At 36.5% G+C, this 20,225-nt stretch overlaps 1 protein-coding gene across 9 annotated transcripts in view; it reads left to right on the top strand.

Annotated features, from left to right (window-relative positions):
• Window positions 1–20,225, top strand: part of si:dkey-178k16.1 (band 4.1-like protein 1) — a 78,503-nt gene that overhangs the window by 29,576 nt on the left and 28,702 nt on the right. For all 9 annotated transcript variants that reach the window (XR_007182930.1, XM_048177916.1, XM_048177918.1 and 6 more), the window contains exons 2-6: window positions 5,706–5,773; window positions 5,987–6,151; window positions 15,807–15,911; window positions 18,313–18,355; window positions 18,443–18,518. Coding sequence is in view for 8 of the 9 variants with exons in the window: in XM_048177916.1 (XP_048033873.1) it covers window positions 5,723–5,773; window positions 5,987–6,151; window positions 15,807–15,911; window positions 18,313–18,355; window positions 18,443–18,518 (440 nt within the window). In the remaining variant the exon portion in view is untranslated. The remainder of the gene's footprint in view (window positions 1–5,705; window positions 5,774–5,986; window positions 6,152–15,806; window positions 15,912–18,312; window positions 18,356–18,442; window positions 18,519–20,225) is intronic.

Genomic DNA, 20,225 nt, shown 5'->3' with positions numbered 1-20,225 from the left:
CATGATTAAAGTGTTAAACAGAACTGAGACTGTTATTATTAGAATTAGCATATTTTTTTTTAACTTTTGTGAAATTAAAAATAATATTTCAATAACATGCCAGTCAGATCATCAAGTCTGCTGATCTATCCAAGATTTGAAAATGATTTACAGGAGATATTTAACCATAAATAAAAGGTTTAAACGTATTCATAAGTTGAATTGATGATTTCTTCAACACTCTTAGAAGTATAGTTTCTATATGGAACATTAATGGGTTTGTTCACTGAAAATGAAAATTCTATCATTAATTACTCACACCTCATCTTCAGTACACAAATTAAGATATTTTTGATGAATTCTGAGAGCTTTCTGATCCCCCATAGAAAGCAACACAATTACCACTTTCTAGGTCCAGAAAGGTAGTAAAGTCATTGTTAAAATAGTCCACGTGACCATAATGCTTGAACCTTAATGTTATGAAGCAACAAGAATACTTTCTGCACAAAAAAAAAAAAAAAAAAACATGCGTCGACATGGAAAAGAAGTCGTTAAAGTCGTTATTTTTGTTTTTGAGCAAAAAAGTATTCTCTTTGCGTCATAACATTAAGGTTGAACCACTGTAGTCATGTGGACTATTTTAACGATGTCTTTACTACCTTTCTGTGGTAATTGCGTTGCAGTCTATCAGAGGCCAGAAAGCTCATGGATTTCATCAAAAATATCTTAATTTTTGTTCTGAAGATGAACGAAGGTCTTACAAGTGTGGAACGACATGAGGGTGAGTAATTAATGACAGAATTTTCATTTTTGGGTGAACTAACCCTTTTTCTGTCTGATGCTTCATATATAGAATTTTTCATTTTATGGATTTATTTTTAATTCATTTTTTATTTTGATTAAATTTTATGAATATATAGAAGAGCTTTTTATTTAGAGCATTATTTAGAGCCTTTTTGGCATAAAAGGTTCTTTAAAACTGAGTCAAGAACCATATGGTGTTATATTGAAACCCGCTGAACGTTTTGTTCTAAGAGTGTAGTATGTCTCAGTATTTCTGCACTGAAAATGAAATCAATGCCTTGTAACATTTAGACTATAGCTATAATGAAATGGCTCACATTTCATTACATTAGCTCTAGGTGAATTGTGCTATTTAATTAGGTGTGTCTCCTCTTCGTTTAGTTGCATTCTTGTGTTAGTGTGTTACGTTATTTTACTTATTCCTAGTCGTTTTCTTCAGGCTGTTGTGCTATGGTCACATTAAAGCGTATGCTGTTTTCTGAGCTCAAGCAGGGCTGACTGAGACCTCTGCAGAGGCAGGATTGTTTTGTTAAGCCGTTAGCTTATGAGCCTTCAGTGTATGTCTAAGGTTCAAACTCTTTAGTTTGTGTTGAGTCTTGTGGCAGTATACACACACATACACACATTATTGGTTTAAATACAGTCATATTTTTTATAGTATGATTATTATAATTTTAGTCAAACATTAAAACATTGATTTGTGGTAACATTGACGACTATCCATTGATGGAGGCACATAATTTCTAGACTATAAACTGACCTTCTTAGCCCAGTAAAAGGCCTCGTCAATATATTGATCCGAAGACACTTTAACTGAAAGAGAAGGAGCTGGGAGACCAAACGTGACTATTCTGGTTCTTCATACATTTCTGTAGCTGCCATTTCATTTGGCTCATCTCATTTTGAGTAGATAATGTGTTTTAACACTAGAAGTTTTTAACACTGATTTTGAAAAGCTCTTTTCATCACATTAGCGTTAAGGGGCCATTTGAAATGGCTTGACGAGTGCAGTTTTGTCTTTTGTGTTAATGCATTTGCTGGTGAAACAGGAAGTGTGGGTGGGGCATATAAAATTAACCATGATTCGATATTTTAATAGTTGGTAGCAAATGGTTTTAGGGGGAGGGGCATTCATCTTCTAGAGAGCATTTGATTGGACAAAATTCTGTGTTGTGCAGGATGAGTCATCAATATTTTTGCTCCCTTTTTCCAGAAGAGAAAGTCTGTAAATTTTGAAGTCACCATGAAATCACCATGAATTTTAAAAATGCATATGCCCTTGTAACCTTTAATCCAAATAACTTTCCCTCCCTCTCACAACATCTCTTCTCTGATGTCATGTTTACTGGCGCAAAGGCGGGACAACCTGTCACTCACATGAGATTGACCAATAGCAAACTACAATCATCCAACCGTCAAACCAATTCCCCCCAAAAATCCTCATTTGTGAAGCCGTTTCACTCTGATGTCACAATAGGGAAGAAAAGACTATTGCAATTTCTGTTTCATGCAGACTTTAAATGTGTAATGCACTAAAACTGAATCTTGTCAACTTTTAGGAGTTCATTATCATCCTTAAATGGATTTTTAGGTACATTTTTTCTAACCCTATTAAGTTTTTCTAACCCTATTAATTGTGTGTCATGTTTTATATTCCAAATTCCATTAATTTAATTATTGATATAATAAAAAAAGCAATAAGTTAAACTAAATCAATGATTTTAATCAAATGCAATCATCAACAAAAGCTATCTTGGCACTGCAGTGGCACAAGCTGCATCTAGATGCATTTACACACTGTTTAATGCTGCTCAGAGGTGGCATGAATTCAATTACAATGGCACAAATAGGCTAATGTTATGAGATAATGTTAAAAAATGTTCAATCGAGAAATATGAAAAAATGGTACAAATGAAGTAATATTTTTAAATGTTAAATTTAAAACCGCCAGTAGGTGGGGGCAAAACACTGTCTTAAAGAGTTAGTTAACCCAAAAATGAAAATAATGTCATTAATTACTCACCCTCATGTCGTTCCACACCTGTAAGACCTTCTTTCATCTTCAGAACACAAATTAAGATATTTTTGATGAAACCAGAAAGGTTTTTTATCCTCCATTGAAAGCAACGACATTCGATGTCCAAAAACATTGTTAAAATAGTCAATGTGACTGCAGTGGTTCAACCTTAATGATATGAAGTGACAAGAATACTTTTTGTGCGCAAACATAACAACTTAATTCAATAATTGGTCCTCTTCCTTGTCAGTCTGTTACACAGTTGGCACAGTGCTGCTTTTCCGTGTTTACATCCGAATGCCGGATCATTATTGGCCGGCTCCTGCATCAGCATCACACGCATGCGTCGTGCTGCTCACGTTAAGAGGCGTCTGCCAATACTGAGCCGCCATTTGGACGTATAACCTGGAAGCGCTGCAACAAAAATAGCATAGAAGAATGACGGGAGAGATGAATTTATTGAATAAAGTCATTATTTTTGTTTTGTATTTGTGCACAATAAGTATTCTCATCGCTTAAGGTTGAACCACTATAGTCATGTTGACAATTTTAACCATGTTTTTAGTACTTTTCTGAACCTTGAATGTGGTAATTTTATTGCTTTCAATGGAGGATAATTGATTTCATCCAAAAATATCTTAATTTGTGTTCCAAATACGAAGGTCTTACAGGTGTGGAACGACATGAGGGTGAGTAATTAATGAAAGAAATCTCATTTTTGGGTGAACTAACCCTTTAATGAGAGAGTCATCGAGTTATTCATTTATTCAGTAACAAATCAAGTGGCTGTATTTATGAATGGGTCATTGAATCATTGACTCTACCGATTTGTTCAAAACCGCAGATTCGTTCACTAACGAAACACCGCTCTGCTGCTGCTTTCATTGGAACTATTTTTTCTTTTCAAAACAGAGCAAACAATACTGTGTTATGTATGTACATCACTGAATATTACCTTTTTGTTGTAAAAATAAAATGTCGCATTTGCAATCATGTGGATTTTAGTGAAAATTTGCATTCTTGCTCATATAATATATTATCAACATTAAAAACAAGAACCCACATTGGGTATTTTTTTGTATCGAAAAGAGTTTGTCTTAAATTGATCTCAATGCACAGTCTGTGTCTATATTTGTTTGTCATGCTAGTAAATGCTAAATTCCCACTTTTTCAAAGGTACAAGGTCGATAACAGCAGTAATGTAGCGCTAAGGCAGCATACTCTGCACGCAACCTATCATATGCACGCTGCTTGTGTGGATGCAGTCAGTTTAGACTGCAAAAGATGATTTAATGTGATTGGGTGTCATGTATTTTACAGTGCTTTTACAGCACTACCATTTTCCTGTTTTTACAGTAGAGGTGGCCTGTTAGAAATACTGTATGTGCTCGGTAATGTTATTTTAAAGTGGGTGCAGAATTAAATGAATGGCAAAACTGGCATTTTGTTCATGTATAGTGCCCCACTTTGGAATGATATAGATGGCTTTAAAGCTAACAGAGATGGACCAAGAGTCACAAAACTCAGGGTCTTTAACATTTTTACAATTTATTTTTCATCTTCACATTTCTAGATACTTCATCATATTTTATCAGTCTACATTCTCTCTTGTCAGCATCTATAGAAATGTCATGGCCATAGCAATAAGCTCACATGGACAGTTTAAATCTGACTGTTTCCTGAACCTGATCTTCTCCCTATAATTTCGTGTCCTCTAAAAACATCAAGCTTAAACCCTCAAGGCCGTAACAGTTCAGCTAAAATAATTAAAGCATTAAGCCCTCCATTAAGGCAAACTGCAGAGTTTCAGTTAAAATCGGTTAATTGGTAAAAGACATAAGTCAGCGACCAGAGTTAAATGTATAGATTAGCCATTTAATGGACCGGCTGTTTGTCTTCTGACTGAATCACGGCTACATTTAGAGGATAATACGTAAAGAGCGAACGATGAAAATTAGCATGGCCATATGAGGAGCTTTGTTTGTTGTAACTGCAATGCTTTTATTGAGTGATATTTGGAGATTTTCTATGGGGGAGATGTTTGGGGCTTTTAGTAGCACAGTGGTGCAAGTGAATGAGATGGAAATGAAGGCGATTAGCATATTCACAGTGGTATCAAACTGTCAAGCTGCGACACCTCAACACCATTAAACACTGAGAAGTTTATTTGCTAAAAAAGGATTGTACATTTAGTCAGGTTTTAAGCTTTTACGTCCGTCAGTCTTATTTTACCAAGATTTCTGTTCCAGAGAAAGGAAAATAGCATGGGCAATAAATAAAATGCTCATGTTTACTCATTTCATTAAGTGCTTCATTTCAACATAGTAAATGTGTGTACTCAAACTGTGTATCGCAGCTTGTTAATTTATTAATATGAGATCAATGTTTTAGTCGTTTCTCATCAATATGTGTCAATGAACACATTTCCTGCGCTATAAGTCACCGATGTCCTCTCTTGCAGGCATTGATTCAGTAAAGAGACTCTGTACTGGTCATTTGGTGACTAACTATGAAACATTCGCTCTGCAGCACACATGAACATGCCGCAGCATGGCTCATTAGATAAACCAACAGATGCGTTTGTTCTTCTTCTATCAAATCACATTAAAGGGGTAGTTCACCTAAAATGAAAATTATTCAATAATCTCATGTTGTTCCAAACCTATAGGGCTTTGTTCATTTTGTGGAAGACAGAAGATTCTTGTTTTAAGAATAAAAAACTCTTCAATATACTGAAATACCACTATGTTGACAATGGTCAAATATACAGTATGTACATGTTCATTAAAGTATGTTTATTAGCCTGTTAGGCCTATAAAGAAGTGAATATGAAATTAAAATGTCGAGCGTGAGGAAAGTTTAATCTGTTTAATGAGTTGGTCAATCTTTTTTTTTATTACTTTAGGACTGCAAGTGATTGCTATGTCAGAGAGAAGTTCAACCACAAAGAATACAGCAGACGGAGGTTATATGGTAAGCCTATGATGTATAATTTATTAAAATATCATGCCTTGTAATACGTTTGACAATGCCATGCAACTTTCTATCATTTGAAATTCATTCATAAAACATCCGTTCATGCATTGCTTTTGAACGCTACACCATGATTTCAGACTATATTTGTTTGTACCCAGGAAAACTGTTTTTTTTTTTTTTAAATTATGCTTTTTGATTACTTGAATTCAGGATCACGATTCAAAGATGTCGGATGAGCATAGAGACACGGATGATTCGTCGGAGAAAACGCCAAGTAGGATGTCCAGATCTCCGCAGAAATCCTCCAAAAGACCAAAGACAGTACCTGTGAAAGTCACACTGCTAGATGGATCTGCCTATGAGACCGGGGTGGAGGTACAGCAGTTGCTTGCGTGCGCTAAAACTAATTTGTGGTGTTCTGAAGAAACATGGTGCTAGACCTCTAGGGCTCTCAGCTATTTCACATACTGTTGTGCTGTAGTGCTGTGTTCCTTTGTCAAGTCAACCACACCTCTGCCGACTGCTTAACCAGCTAGATTAGTTGTGATTTTTCCAGTAGAGCTGAGCAGTGTAGCTGAGAAACTATATCCTGATTTGATACCTCATCTGATTGATCAGATAATTGTCAGTATTTATAGATTAACTAAGTAGTATTCTTTTGAAGTATGATTATTTTCTATCACAATAAATTATAATCATAATTTAGAAGTATTCTATTTGACAAATAAAAATAGTAAAATATCTTGCTTAATATTGTATTCATTAGTATTCATATGCACCAATATTACAATAGTTAGTTTATTCCTTGTGTAATTCTTACATGTTTTAAAATGTTATGTATATATGTGTTTTTGATAGAAATTAGTACTTTTATTCAGCAAGGATGCATTAAAGTGATCAAAAGTGAAAGTAAAGACATTTATGTTACAAAAGATTTCTATTTCAAATAAATGCTGTCCTATTGATCAAAAATCAGGAAAAAGTAAGTATCACGGTTTCCACAAAAATATTAAGCAGCACAACTGTTTTCAACATTGATTATAATAAGAAATGTTTCTTGAGCATCAAATCATCATATTAGAATGATTTCTGAAGGATCATGTGATTTTACTGGCTACTTTTGAAAGGTATGGTTATTACAATTATATAATTATCCTGAAATTTTTTCAGGGTTTCATCTCAATGTTCTATATTATGTATTATTATTTTCAGTCAATAGAAACAATAATCATAATTTAGAAGTAGTCTACTTGACAAGATTCAACATTTAGTAAAAATCTAATTTAACATATTTAATCATAGTATTCATTTGCATTAAAATAACAGTACACTAACTCTATAAGTTCAGAATACACAAAATATTTGAGGAAACTTTTTAGTTTTTTAAGTAAACTAACTCTCTCTTTTTTTTTAAGTTAGCAGAACTTAAAATTTTTGTGACAAGTGGGGTGGGGCCGAGAGCCATGGAAGCGGAGCACAGGTGTCTGTCATTAACAATCCCGTCTCCGGCATCCCTTCGCTCCCACAGTTTTCAGCCTCCTCCAACTCATCATAATGTTAATTACATACAGTTCATTTACATACACATTACATTCAGGTCTTAGTTAAATGTTAGATAGCAAATGACACATGCTATTATAACTATCAAAGAGACTGTCATTATATACTTGCTTGTATATAATCAAACAGAGTCTTAAAAGTTTTGCAACCTATCCTCAACATAACCACAGGCTCTGCTCTTCACCACAGTGGTAACCCTATAAAACTAACATAACAGAACCCCCTGTAAATCATAACACAACATTAAATATTACCTCCCTATGTTAATCTTGTGCAAAAACGCACAAAATAACACTTAATTTTAACATTTATTTATACAGTCTGACGCAAAGCATGCTGGGAATTAGAAATTGGCTGCAGCTCAACTCAATCATATTAAGTTGAACTTACTACAATGCAATTTTGAGGCTTTTTTCTATTTAGTACAATTAACTTTCATTATTATTTGATTGAAACGAGCTAATTTCATTTAATTAATTTCACTGTTTGGTTTTAGATGTTTATATTTACTAAAATATATACAAAAAAAAAATTTAATCAGTGTTTTGAACTGATACTGAAAAAGTTTGAAGTAACTGATTCAATGAAATGAATCAAACTTCCCAAATCTATCTGCATTTTTGCTACTGAGACGTAAAGATAAGGTAGGCGATGTTTTTCATAAACACTTTTTGTTATACTGGTTGAAACTTTCTTCACATCCTGATAGCAATCAATAACAGATGTGGTGTAATGTACATAAAATATACATATATCTTCTGTGGAAGTCTCAGGACCAAAAAAAAAAATGTTCGTCCATATTCAGACCGAATAGGATAGGATGTTCTACCTGCCTGTCAACATATGTATTTGCATACCTCCGCACACCCTGCTCATCACACTTCACATCGTCACAGCTTTCCGTAAGAGCTGTACAGAGTTGTAGACAGACAGTCACCAAGTGCCACAAACAAACAGCAGCCACCTTTTACAATTCCTCCTGAACCAAAACAACAAGCTTATGCTGCTTTCATGCCATTCTGTAACTACTGTAATTAAAGTCCCCCTGAAATCAAAATTTAAGTTTTTTAGCTTCTAGTATTAATATGTTAGCCTTAATGCTATGAATAAGCTGGTTTGTTCCAAATCTATGACAAAATTCGCATTTAGGAGATATGAGCATTCGAAACTTACAGTCTCTCACTTCCGCTGAAATGGATCACGGATTTTCATGACATCACATCAGCTTCTCATCAAATCTTCTTTCCAATCAAATGCTCTCTCCCTCCTACACTATCAACAGACACTGAAGCTGCGGCTGAAATCGGTCATTTGTTCATACATTTACTAATTTCTACATGGTAAATAGCACATAGTGCACTATATAGAGAATAGAGAACGATTCAGACAGTGTCAATATGCTTTCCATTGACGCGAATGAAGTCCGTTTTCGCGTTAGTGTCACGTGAACCGCCGCAGCGTGAGCAGTCTGCTCCGGTCCAAAGGCACGAGATCACAGAGTGGATCATATTCGAGTCGACACAGACCACAAAATGAATTGGACCCATTTGAATTCTGCACAGAATGCTGTATTTTAAAGCAAAATAGAGGAGATTAGGAGGAGAAAGGGTTAGAGATTAGAAGGAAACCAAAGCTTTACCGAGCTCAGCGGCTCTGGCCGAGCTGTGATATATAAACGAAACACTGTTGGCTATTTTAAAAAAAGGGACGGGGCTGTTTGATATATCCCGCCCTGTCTTCCTGTTTCAGTTGAAATTACGTCAACACACTGAATAATGCTGCACGTTCCAAGACTCTTCAGTGGGCCTTTAAGAGATGGCAACCTGTGACGTTCTACCTGGAGCTGTTCACACCCTCAGACTTGGACTTATGCATTTCTATAACACTAATCAACGCCGAAATTAATCTGCAGCAGTCAGGTGGTACATGTAAAGCCCCGGGTATACTTCGGGCGCCCGCGTTCGTGCACCGTCCGCATGACGTAATTTTCGGCCGGCCGCACACCCCGCTGTTGCGTGTGCAACAGTGACAGAAGAGTCCACTAGGTGGCAATATGCACAGTACTGTGCATAATGTGCAGTCGTTGAAGAAGAGTGTGGAAAGAGCGATTCAAAACTAGACGAATAAACTAAGAAGCATGCCTTCTCCATCGTTTTTTATTCCTGTTCTCTTGGTTTATCTTCTGAACTATGTTGCAATGGTGGATGCACTATTTTCTTCTCCGATCCTGCCCAGCGAATGTCCCGTTGATGACATGATGTCTGGTAAAGAATATAGAAAAAATTGTACTGCGCATGTGTCGAATATGATCCACTCTGTGCTCTCGTGCCTCTGGAACCCATCGCGTCATTCGACGTAGCGTCTCGTTCCCTTACTCAGGGAACAAGGGTTACACCAGTAACCCGAGACGTTCCCTTTCGTGGGAACTATCAACGCTACGTCGAATGACGCGATGGGCACGAGAGCACAGAGTGGATCATATAATTATATATAATCAATATTAATTATATATAATTAATATTAGTTTAATTTTATATCTCCTTCAAAAAAGTATATTGCTAATATTTCATGTATTTTATACACATAAAAAAATCTTAACTGAAACTACACTATTGGACCCATACCAACCACCAGCTGTACTGACAATAGGAATAAGTATAGATATTATAATAATTAAAAAAAAAAAAAAAAATCACAATGATTATCCCTGGACCTCACATGATTTCAATCCCTTCATCTGAATTTCACTGCAGCTTCATGTTCCCTACTGCAGTGCTCCTGGGAGTTACAGCACATGAGATATGAATGCTAGTGTGGGCTGATGGGGGCGGGGGTGTTCATTGATAGGAAAAAAACCCTCCCACACTATAGCTCTCCAGGGAGTGCCACATACTGCTCTGAGATCAGTGCCATGTCTGCCTGTGTGCCCCGGGGGTCTGCTGGCTGATGGATTTCCAGGGTGTATTCAGACATGTCTCTTCTCTGGGGTCTTATTCGTAGCTCTCTGGTAGTGCGTCCCGTCCGGTTGCCATTACTGATGCAGCAACACCTACTGAGAGAGACAGACTGTCCAATCTAAAGGTCAAAGGCTGCCTATACTTCCAGTGTTCTACGCTTCACTGAAGGGGAGGAGGATGGGAAATCTATAACTGTGACACGTTAGTGGCCCCATGGAGTAAATAATACTCCAGCATTTCAGAGGAGGGTATACCAGGCTTGTGTATTTGTCACCCTTGGCTAAAGTTCACCCCGATTTAAAAAATTTGTCATCATTTACTCACCCTCAGATTTTTCCAAACCTGTTTGACTCTCTTTCTTCCATAGGACATAATAGGAAATAATACAATGTCCAAATTGCTCTTTTCCATATAATAATAATACTAAAAAAGGATGTTGATTCGCATCCAAACTCCAAAAGGACAAGTGTCAGTTATGACAAGTGGCTGCTTTTAAATGCTCACAAGCCTGTTTATTACTGTTATAGTTTAATTAATATAAATATTAATATTATTATTTATTATTATTTTATTATTATATGTGACCCTGGACCAAAAAAACAGTCAATTTTTTAAATTGAGATTTATACATCATCTGAAAGCTGAATAAATAATCAATTGATGTATGGTTTGTTAGGATAGGACAATATTTGAGATACAACTATATGAAAATCTGGAATCTGACGGTGCAAAAAAATCGAAATATTGAGAAAATCACCTTTCAAATGAAGTCTTTAGCAATGCATATCCACTCAAAAATAATACAAAACATACATTTTTGATATATTTATGGTAGGAAATGTACAAAATATCTTCATGGAACATGATCTTTACTTAATATCCTAATGATTTTTGGCATAAAAGAAAAAGTGATAATTTTGACCCATTGTTGGCTATTGCTACAAATATACCCATGCGACTTATGACTGGTTTTGAGTTCCAGGGTCACATATTATTAAAGGTGCCATCGAACATTTTTTTACAAGATGTAATATAAGTCTAAGGTGTCCCCTGAATGTGTCTGTGAAGTTTCAGCTCAAAATACCCCATAGATTTTTTTTTTATTAATTTTTTTAACTGCCTATTTTGGGGCATCATTAGAAATGTGCCGATTCAGGCTGCTGCCCCTTTAAATGCTCGCGCTCTCCGCCCCCGCCGAGCTCTCAACTCTATCATTGCATAAACAAAGTTCACACGGCTAATATAACCCTCAAAATGGATCTTTACAAAGTGTTCGTCATGCATACTGCATGCATACATCAGATTATGTGAGTATAGTATTTATTTGGATGTTTACATTTGATTCTGAATGAGTTTGATAGTGCTCCGTGGCTAACGGGCTAAAGCTAGCATTACACACTGTTGGAGAGATTTATAAAGAATGAAGTTGTGTTTATGAATTATACAGACTGCAAGTGTTTAATAATGAAAATAACAATGGCTCTTGTCTCCGTGAATACAGTAAGAAAAGATGGTAACTTTAACCACATTTAACAGTACATTAGCAACATGCTACCGAAACATTTAGAAAGACAATTTACAAATATCACTAAAAATATCATGTAATCATGGATCATGTCAGTTATTATTGCTCCATCTGTCATTTTTCGCTATTGTTCTTGCTTGCTTTACCTAGTCTGATGATTCAGCTGTGCACAGGTCCAGACGTTAATACTGGCTTGTCTAATGAATTGAACATGGCATATGCAAATATTGGGGTCGTACATATTAATGATCCCAACTGTTACGTAACAGTTGGCGTTATGTTGAGATTCGCCTGTTCTTCGGAGATCTTTTAAATAAATGAGATTTATATAAGAAAGAGGAAACAATGGAGTTTGAGACTCACTGTATGTCATTTCCATGTACTGAACTCTTGTTATTCAACTATGCCAAGGTCAATTCAATTTTTGATTCTAGGGCACCTTTAATATTATTTTAACATTTTATTAATTACTATTATTAATATTTTGAATTATGTCATATATTATGAATATTATGAATTTGTGTTATAATTTCCACTTTAATCTTAATTAAACTTTTAGTAATTTTGTGTGGTCCAGGGTCACATATTAATATTAATATTATTTTAACATTTTATTAATTACTATTATTTAATTACTATTACTATTTTGTTATATATATATATATTTCAGCTAACTAATTAAAAAAAAAAAAATTACTCTACTAACTTATAAATTGAATATATAAAACTTATAAATAAGTACTCTACTAATAAATTGTTTATTTGCTATTGCTATCAAATCGATTAATTGCGATTAATCAATCTAACATAAGTTTGTAAATATATAATATGTACACACACACACTGCAGACTTTTATGTTAGATGGGATTAATCGCAATGAATCGATTTGACAGCACTATTATTTGTAATTGAATTTGAAAACATATTGATTGTAAATTTTGCTTCAAAAATCGAAAGCCATTTTATTTAATTGAGACGTACTTGAAGGCTACATGCAGTTTCTGTGTTTAAAAGATTAGTTTACCCAAAAATTAAATTCTGTCATCATTCACTCACCCTCTTGCCGTTCCAAACCTGTATGACTTTCTTTCTACTGTGTAAAAATAAAATGTTTTAAGCATTGGCTCAATGTTTTGTGTGTGTGTGCAACGATGGAAGTCACAATACCTTTTATGTGCCACAGAAGAAAGTAAGTCATACAGGATTGGAACGACACAAGGGTGAGTAAATAATGACAGAATTTTCATTTCTGGGTGAACTATTCATTTAAGATATTAAGTACCACCTCCCACCCCCTTCACTTTCATTATACGGTAAAAAAGCAGCCTGAGAGTATTGCTAGACATTTGGTTTTCTGTTCCACAGATGAATGAATGAGTTGAGTGAGTATGGGTGAACTGTCCCTTTAAATATCCTCTGACTCCACTGAAACAATGGCTGATTCTTGAGTTGATCACAGAGAGAAGCACAATCTCAAGAGCCTAATATATCTAAAGTAAAAAAGCATGTTAATGAACATTTCATTGTCACATCATCAATAATAAAAATCTTTGCACTCAGAAAACTGTAGATTAAAACAATAGAGCATGTCTCATTACAAGCCTTGCTGATGGAAGCAAGCTGTGAAAGTACAACACTGCCTGAAATCACCAATGGCAACAAATACAGTACTGATGTTAGTCAGAACTCCAAGTACATTTCTGCACCCAGGGATCCTTCAAAATTGAGTCTTTCAAGTGCATTATGTTGGAATACAAACTATGAAATTACCTTTACATATTAAAATAATGTGCTTTTGTAATTGAGGGGCTCCCTGGCTAACTTAAGAAGCCTTTTATGGTAGCACACCTACTCTCTCTTTCTCTCTCCCTCTTAAAAAAACCTTGTGCTTCAGCCATGAGAGGCCAGGGAGGCGACACACACACACATGCACAGACTCACACACATAAAACCTCACCATTTCTGTTACCATGGAAACAGCTGCGCTGTATCTCTGTCGCCGCGGGAAACTGCCTCCCTGGGCGGCGAGTGCTCAGTGTTTCTTTAGAAAGGCAAAGCCAGAGCTGGTGTCTCAGGCGTGTTGCATATGCCACTCTTTTGTGCAGAATGGCTGGGTGTGGTCAGAAAGGCACACAGATGCTTAGCTATGACTGAAGAGAAATGAGGTTTATATTTTTGCAGAAACAGCACATAAATCTTCTATCTTAAATGTTATTTGAAACATTCATGTAACAAAGGCCAGATGATTTAGTTTAATTTCTTATCTTCTTGACTGTAATCTAAATATATTTATAGTATATTCGCATATATTATTGCCCAGCTCTTAATATTTAGTTAGATATGTAAGGAAATGCATTAAAACTGTAATGCACACTTAGCTGCATGCTTTAAAGTCCCCATGAAATCAAAATGTACATTTTGTTTTGGCTTTTAGTATGAATATGTTAGCCTAATGCTGCGTTCACACCGAACGCGTCTGGGGCGTCTGAGGCGTCTGATTAATGTTAAGTCAATGTAAACGCGCGTCTAGGGTCCTGCGGCGCGATCAAGCGTCTAGCGCGGCGCGAATCGGCCGTTGACGCGCGAATGGCGCGGCGCGAATTGAGCGTTCACGCGGCTGACGCGCGAATTGAGCGTCTGAAGCCCAAACGCCCGAGTTGAAAAATCTGAACTTTGGCGTAAATTCGCGGCGCGTTAACCAATCAGGGACTCTGCTTTGGTAGTAACGTGTTTATGATTATCAGCGGTGGAACCAGAACAAAGATGTCGCTGTGTGTGGCCACCCTAGCTCTAGTGTGTCATTAATTTTTACGAGACAGGAATAAAAAGGACCTTGCCTGGAAGAGAATAAGCGAAGAAATCGGACAATCTGGTTAGTTTTGCATGACTTTTTGCATGATTTTAGCCGTTGATACTAGCCCACCTTCTAGCTAGCAAAAGTCGGCCGACATAACCGAGTTAAATTGCCGCTACAGGTTTCAACCTGACGAGATTATGTGTTTATTCAGAGGATCTGTGCAGAAACAGATGAAAGCCCCTCCCATGACGCGAATTCGCGTCTGAACACACTTTGTTTAGACGCGCGAATTGAGCGAATTTTACGCGCGTCTGAAGCGTCTGACTTCAAAATGTTCAAGCGTCCAACTAGACGCGTCTAGCGCGAATTTGACGCCCCAGACGCGTTCGGTGTGAACGCAGCATAATAATATGTTAATATGTTGGGTTATCTATAAGCTAGTGTGCTCCAAAACAATGACAAAATTCACATTTAGAAGATATAAGTGTTCAAAACTTACCAATATGGATCAATGATTTTGATGACATCACTCTGAACTTCAGCTTCTCATCAGATTTTCTGTCCAATCAAATGCTCTCTAGAATCCGAAGCGTCCCGCCCCCTACATTATAAATAGCTGTGGCTGAAATCACTTATTCACACATTTACTCTTTTCTACATGGTGAACGGCACATAGTGCACTATATAGGGGATAGGGATTGATTTAGACAGTGCTTTCCATTGAAGTCTGGTTTCACGTTAGTGTCACGCGAACTGTCACAGCGTGCACACAGTCTGCTCTGGTCCAGAGACATGATAACACAGAGCGGATCACATGCACTGAAAACATATCAGAACCATTTGAATTGTATGATTAGCATAAGTCTCTTATTGACAGCATATGTGGTGATTTTTGGCCTCTTATTACAAACATCATGATTGACCAGTGTTTTACTGGTTAACATGAGTCTGACTAGATAATATGATGTTGACTTGTGTCTTTAAAATTTAAAAATCACCTTCACATTGCATGACAGAAACCCAAGTATCATCATTTACTCAAGGAAAGGTTATCGTGCCCCAGTAAAGAGACTAGGAATGCTCCCGACTTTGATTAAAACCGTAAGGGGGCATTTTCCACAATGACAAACACTAAATCAATCTCTATTCTTTTGCGCTCTTTCTCTGTTCTTCTTTATCTGTGTGTACAGAAGCTTTGCAAAGGACAAGTGTTACTGGATGCGGTATGTGAACATCTCAACCTCTTGGAGAAGGACTACTTCGGCTTAACCTTCAGTGACACGGAGAGCCAAAAGGTCAGCGTTACATCCTCCCATCGTATTTATACAATGTTCTGTCATAGATGGCTCAGGCTGATAGGTCTTTAACTCAATCTGCTCGTAATCACATCATTCTGTATAGGGTACAGCTGATTGGTTCCTGCTGTATCAGTAGCCAATGAGCTCGCTGCTCAACCTTCAAATACTTGGTCAGCATTTGCAGTAGCAAGTTGCAGCGCCACTTTCAGATACCCTCCACCTTCCCTAGCTCCACCTGTATAGATCTGCTATGGGCAATTAATGTATGCTATATTGTACAGCAGCAGCATGTCTTATTTGCTCACAGCAGCGTGTCGTGTATGTATTGGCAGTAGTACAGCAGCAGCAGCAGAAATAACCAACAGCAGCAGCAGTGTAGCAGATCTATTCCGCCAAGACCAAACATATCAACACTGTCATACCCTGTTTTAAAATTTCTTTTAGTCAGACAGGAGTGTTTTGTTTACCTGCTTTACTAGTTCCTGTAGCCTTCGTCAGAAGCGTCACGTGATGTTGCTGTGACGTGTCATTGTAGGCTGCTTATGTTGTTTTGTCAGACAGTAGGGAGAGCTTGCGCCCCCTACTGTCTGATGCCTTCTTCAGGACCGCATTTCTTTAGGATCCCTTGTCTCGGTTCATGGTCCTTGGTGTGCGTCTCCTGAATCTCAGTGGCCTCCCTGATCCAGCGGTGATATTTGTTGCTTTCAGCACAGGATGACCCTGGCATTATCCCAGTCCATGATGTGATTTTTCCCTCTTGCAAGGGTCAGATATGGCTGATTTGAGGTTGTCCTGTTCCGCTTGTTCTTTTGTTGCTCTTGTTTGTCTGTTGGATGTTTCTTTCTCGCATTCTGTCTGATGTTTGCGTCAGACAGCAGGGGGCGCAAGCTCTCCCTACTGTCTGGCAAAACAACATAAGCAGCCTACAAGACACGTCACAGCAACATCACGTGACGCTTCTGACGAAGGCTACAGGAAGTAGCCGAAACTAAGTAAAGCAGGTAAACAAAACACTCCTGTCTGACTAAAAGAAATTTTAACTGAACAGAACTTAACTAAAGAAGACAGTATGAATCTACATGAAAGAAAAGACTGTCATACCCATCACCATGGCCAAACACTCGAAGAGTTGCACGACAGAATTTCTCGTATATAATTGCTTTAACTTACAGGATTAGTTCACTTCAGAATTAAAATTTCCTGATAATTTACTCACCCCCATGTCATCCAAGATATTCACATCTTTCTTTTTTAATTTTAATTCAGAAGTGAACTAATCCTTTACCAGAGCACATACTTGATGACAGTTTTTTGTTAATTTATTGATTGCTCATTTGATTAAATTGATTGTCAAATTGTCAAATGCAGACATCCAAAGCAATCTTATGCTTTCCCTCATTTGTAACTACAACGGGGGATGTTGACCAATATGCATGATCTTGTTTTAACAAGAGCATCCATATGTTTTCCATCTATTCCCACTACCTTGTCCTCTTTATTTAACAAAATAGAGCTTTACTGGCTTTGTCGTGCACATAAATGGGTTGAGGTAATGTGGTTACTAGGGGGCTCTGAGGGTCCTCGTGACTGGGACTGTTAGGGGCAGGATTGGATTGATTGAAATGCTCTGAAGAACTCCCCAGTCCTAGTTTAGCCATAAGGACCATGCACTGCCACGGCTATCCCTGTCTAGTTCCACTTAGCTCTTTTTCCCAGCTGAGGCTCTTGTGCCTGCTGCTGTGATCAGCAGGGATTGTTCCCAGGCCAACAAATCTGATCACACTGCAGTTTGAATGATTTCTGTTTGAAAACCACATGTATCAAGCATGGGAAGCGAGACCTGCAGAGAGTTCATGGTTTGTCAGAGACACTTGTAAAGGCAGAGAAAGATCCAGGAACAGAAATGGGCCATTTTTCAAATATAATAGAGAAGATTAATGTTAAAGTATAAAGACATTTGCAGGCCGGGTGGGAAGATAAAAATAACCAGGCTTTCAGTGGAAATATCTTGGGTTGAACTTAGAGCTTTGAGTAGTTTCTGAGACAATTTCTCTCCCGCTTTTATATTTTACATGTATCAGTGGTCATTTATGAAGGTTGGTACTGTGAGATGTGAATAAGGCAGTTCTTTTCATCTCCTCTGGACCGAGATGAGCTGGCATTAAATGTTTTCGTGTGTCACCAGGCTTTGGGTGACCTTACTGGAGTGCGGTGTGCCGGAGATGACATTTATCTACTCTTTTAGAGCTCCTGTGGCTGCAGAATATTAATGCACTGACCGTTTTACAGAATATGTATGAGGTGATTGCTCCTGCCGTGGAGGAGACTAAGCTGAAACTGCGGCATTTGCTTATCAGTGCGCCCTGCTTGATAGAGGAAATTTTGTTCTCTCTTTCAGAATTGGCTAGATCCTTCAAAAGAAATCAAGAAACAAATCCGTGGTAAGTGTGGGAAAACAAGACACATTGGCTTTGTAACCTTGGTTGGCTGAGTCTGATGAATGTGAGTTTGTGTCTGATTGTTTTTAGTGGGTCCCTGGCATTTCTCCTTTGCTGTCAAATTCTATCCTCCCGATCCGTCTCAGCTGATTGAAGACATCACACGGTGAGTGTAAACATGTTAAAGCTGAAATGTGTCATTTCTGTGGCACTAGCAACAGAAAAACGTAAGTGCTAAAATAAAGTCTTTTAATAGGTTTGACTTTAACTCTGCCACTGACTGGTATTGGTCATCAAAACAGATAATCCCACCCCAAATTTACATTATTGGTTGAGCCAGTGTTGCTGTGCTGCTTGTGGTGTTTTGTTAGTGGCACTATTTTGGGGAAATGGACCCACATTAACTTGAGACTGGAGAAAATGTTAAATTACAATAAATTAAAATTTATATAATAAAAATAATAATGTTGATTGATATATAAAATATATGTAATCTATGTATATATATATACTCATATTATAGAATCATTTAAGTTGTCGTCAGTGAAATTTAAAAATATTTTATTAATATTTAATTTCCATGGTTAGTTATATATATACAGTACAGTCCAAAAGTTTGGAACCACTAAGATTTTTAATGTTTTTAAAAGAAGTTTCATTCTATTTATTTAATTAAAAATACAGTAAAACACAGTAATATTGTGAAATATTATTACAATTTAAAATAACTGTTTTCTATTTGAATATATTTGACAAAGTAATTTATTCCTGTGATGGCAAAGCTGAATTTTCAGCATCGTTACTCCAGTCTTCAGTGTCACATGATCCTTCAGAAATCATTCTAATATGCTGATCTGCTGCTCAAGAAACATTTAATGTGTACAATTGTACAAAATATTTGTGTACAATATTTTTTTCAGGATTATTTGATGAATAGAAAGTTCAAAAGAACAGTGTTTATCTGAAATCTAATCTTTTGTAACATTATAAATGTCTTTACTGCCACTTTTGATTGATTTAATGCATCCTTGCTGAATAAAAGTATTCATTTCTTTAATTTCTTTTCAAAAAAATAAAAATAAAAATTCTTACTGACCCCAAACTTTTGAACGGTAGTGTATAATGCTACAGAAGCTTTGTATTTCAGATAAATGCTGTTCTTTTGAACTTTCTATTCATCAAGGAATCCTGAAAAAAAAAGTACACAACTGTTTTCAACATTGAAAATAATCATAAATGTTTATTGAGCAGCAGAATCATCATATTAAGAATGATTTCTGAAGGATCATGTGACACTGAAGACTGGAGTAACGATGCTGAAAATTCAGCTTTGCCATCACAGGAATAAATTACTTTGTCAAATATATTTAAATAGTACACAGTTATTTTAAATTGTAATAATATTTCACAATATTACTGTTTTTTACTGTATTTTTAATTAAATAAATGTAGCCTTGGTGAGCAGACGAAACTTCTTTTAACCCTCATGTGGTGTTCAAAACCCTATAACACTTGTGGTGTTCCCGGTCAAAAATGACCGGCCCATAAAAAAAAAAGCTTATAAATCACTCATTATACCATATTTTCACCCAATCTTGGATTCAATCTTTTTGTCAACATGTTCTCTTTCAATTAGGACTGGTTTTATATTTTGATTTGCATCTGAATAATCATAGGCCTCATTTATTTGAGAGTAGGCATTTCATTTTTTGAGTAATTTTTTTTTTTATTTTTGAATAATTTTGGAAATATTAAATAAAATCTGAAGAAAATTGGTATTGTTGATCACACTAGTCTACTCTAATGTTTCACCAGGAATTTTGTTTTGAAACTTTTGTTTTGTAAAAAATATGGCACATAGTCACACTTGTGG

The sequence above is a fragment of the Megalobrama amblycephala genome, linkage group LG24, assembly GCF_018812025.1.
Source record: "Megalobrama amblycephala isolate DHTTF-2021 linkage group LG24, ASM1881202v1, whole genome shotgun sequence".
Classification (NCBI taxonomy): Eukaryota; Metazoa; Chordata; class Actinopteri; order Cypriniformes; family Xenocyprididae; genus Megalobrama; species Megalobrama amblycephala.
Note: the sequence above shows the minus strand (reverse complement) of the source record. Positions and strands in the feature narration are given on the sequence as shown.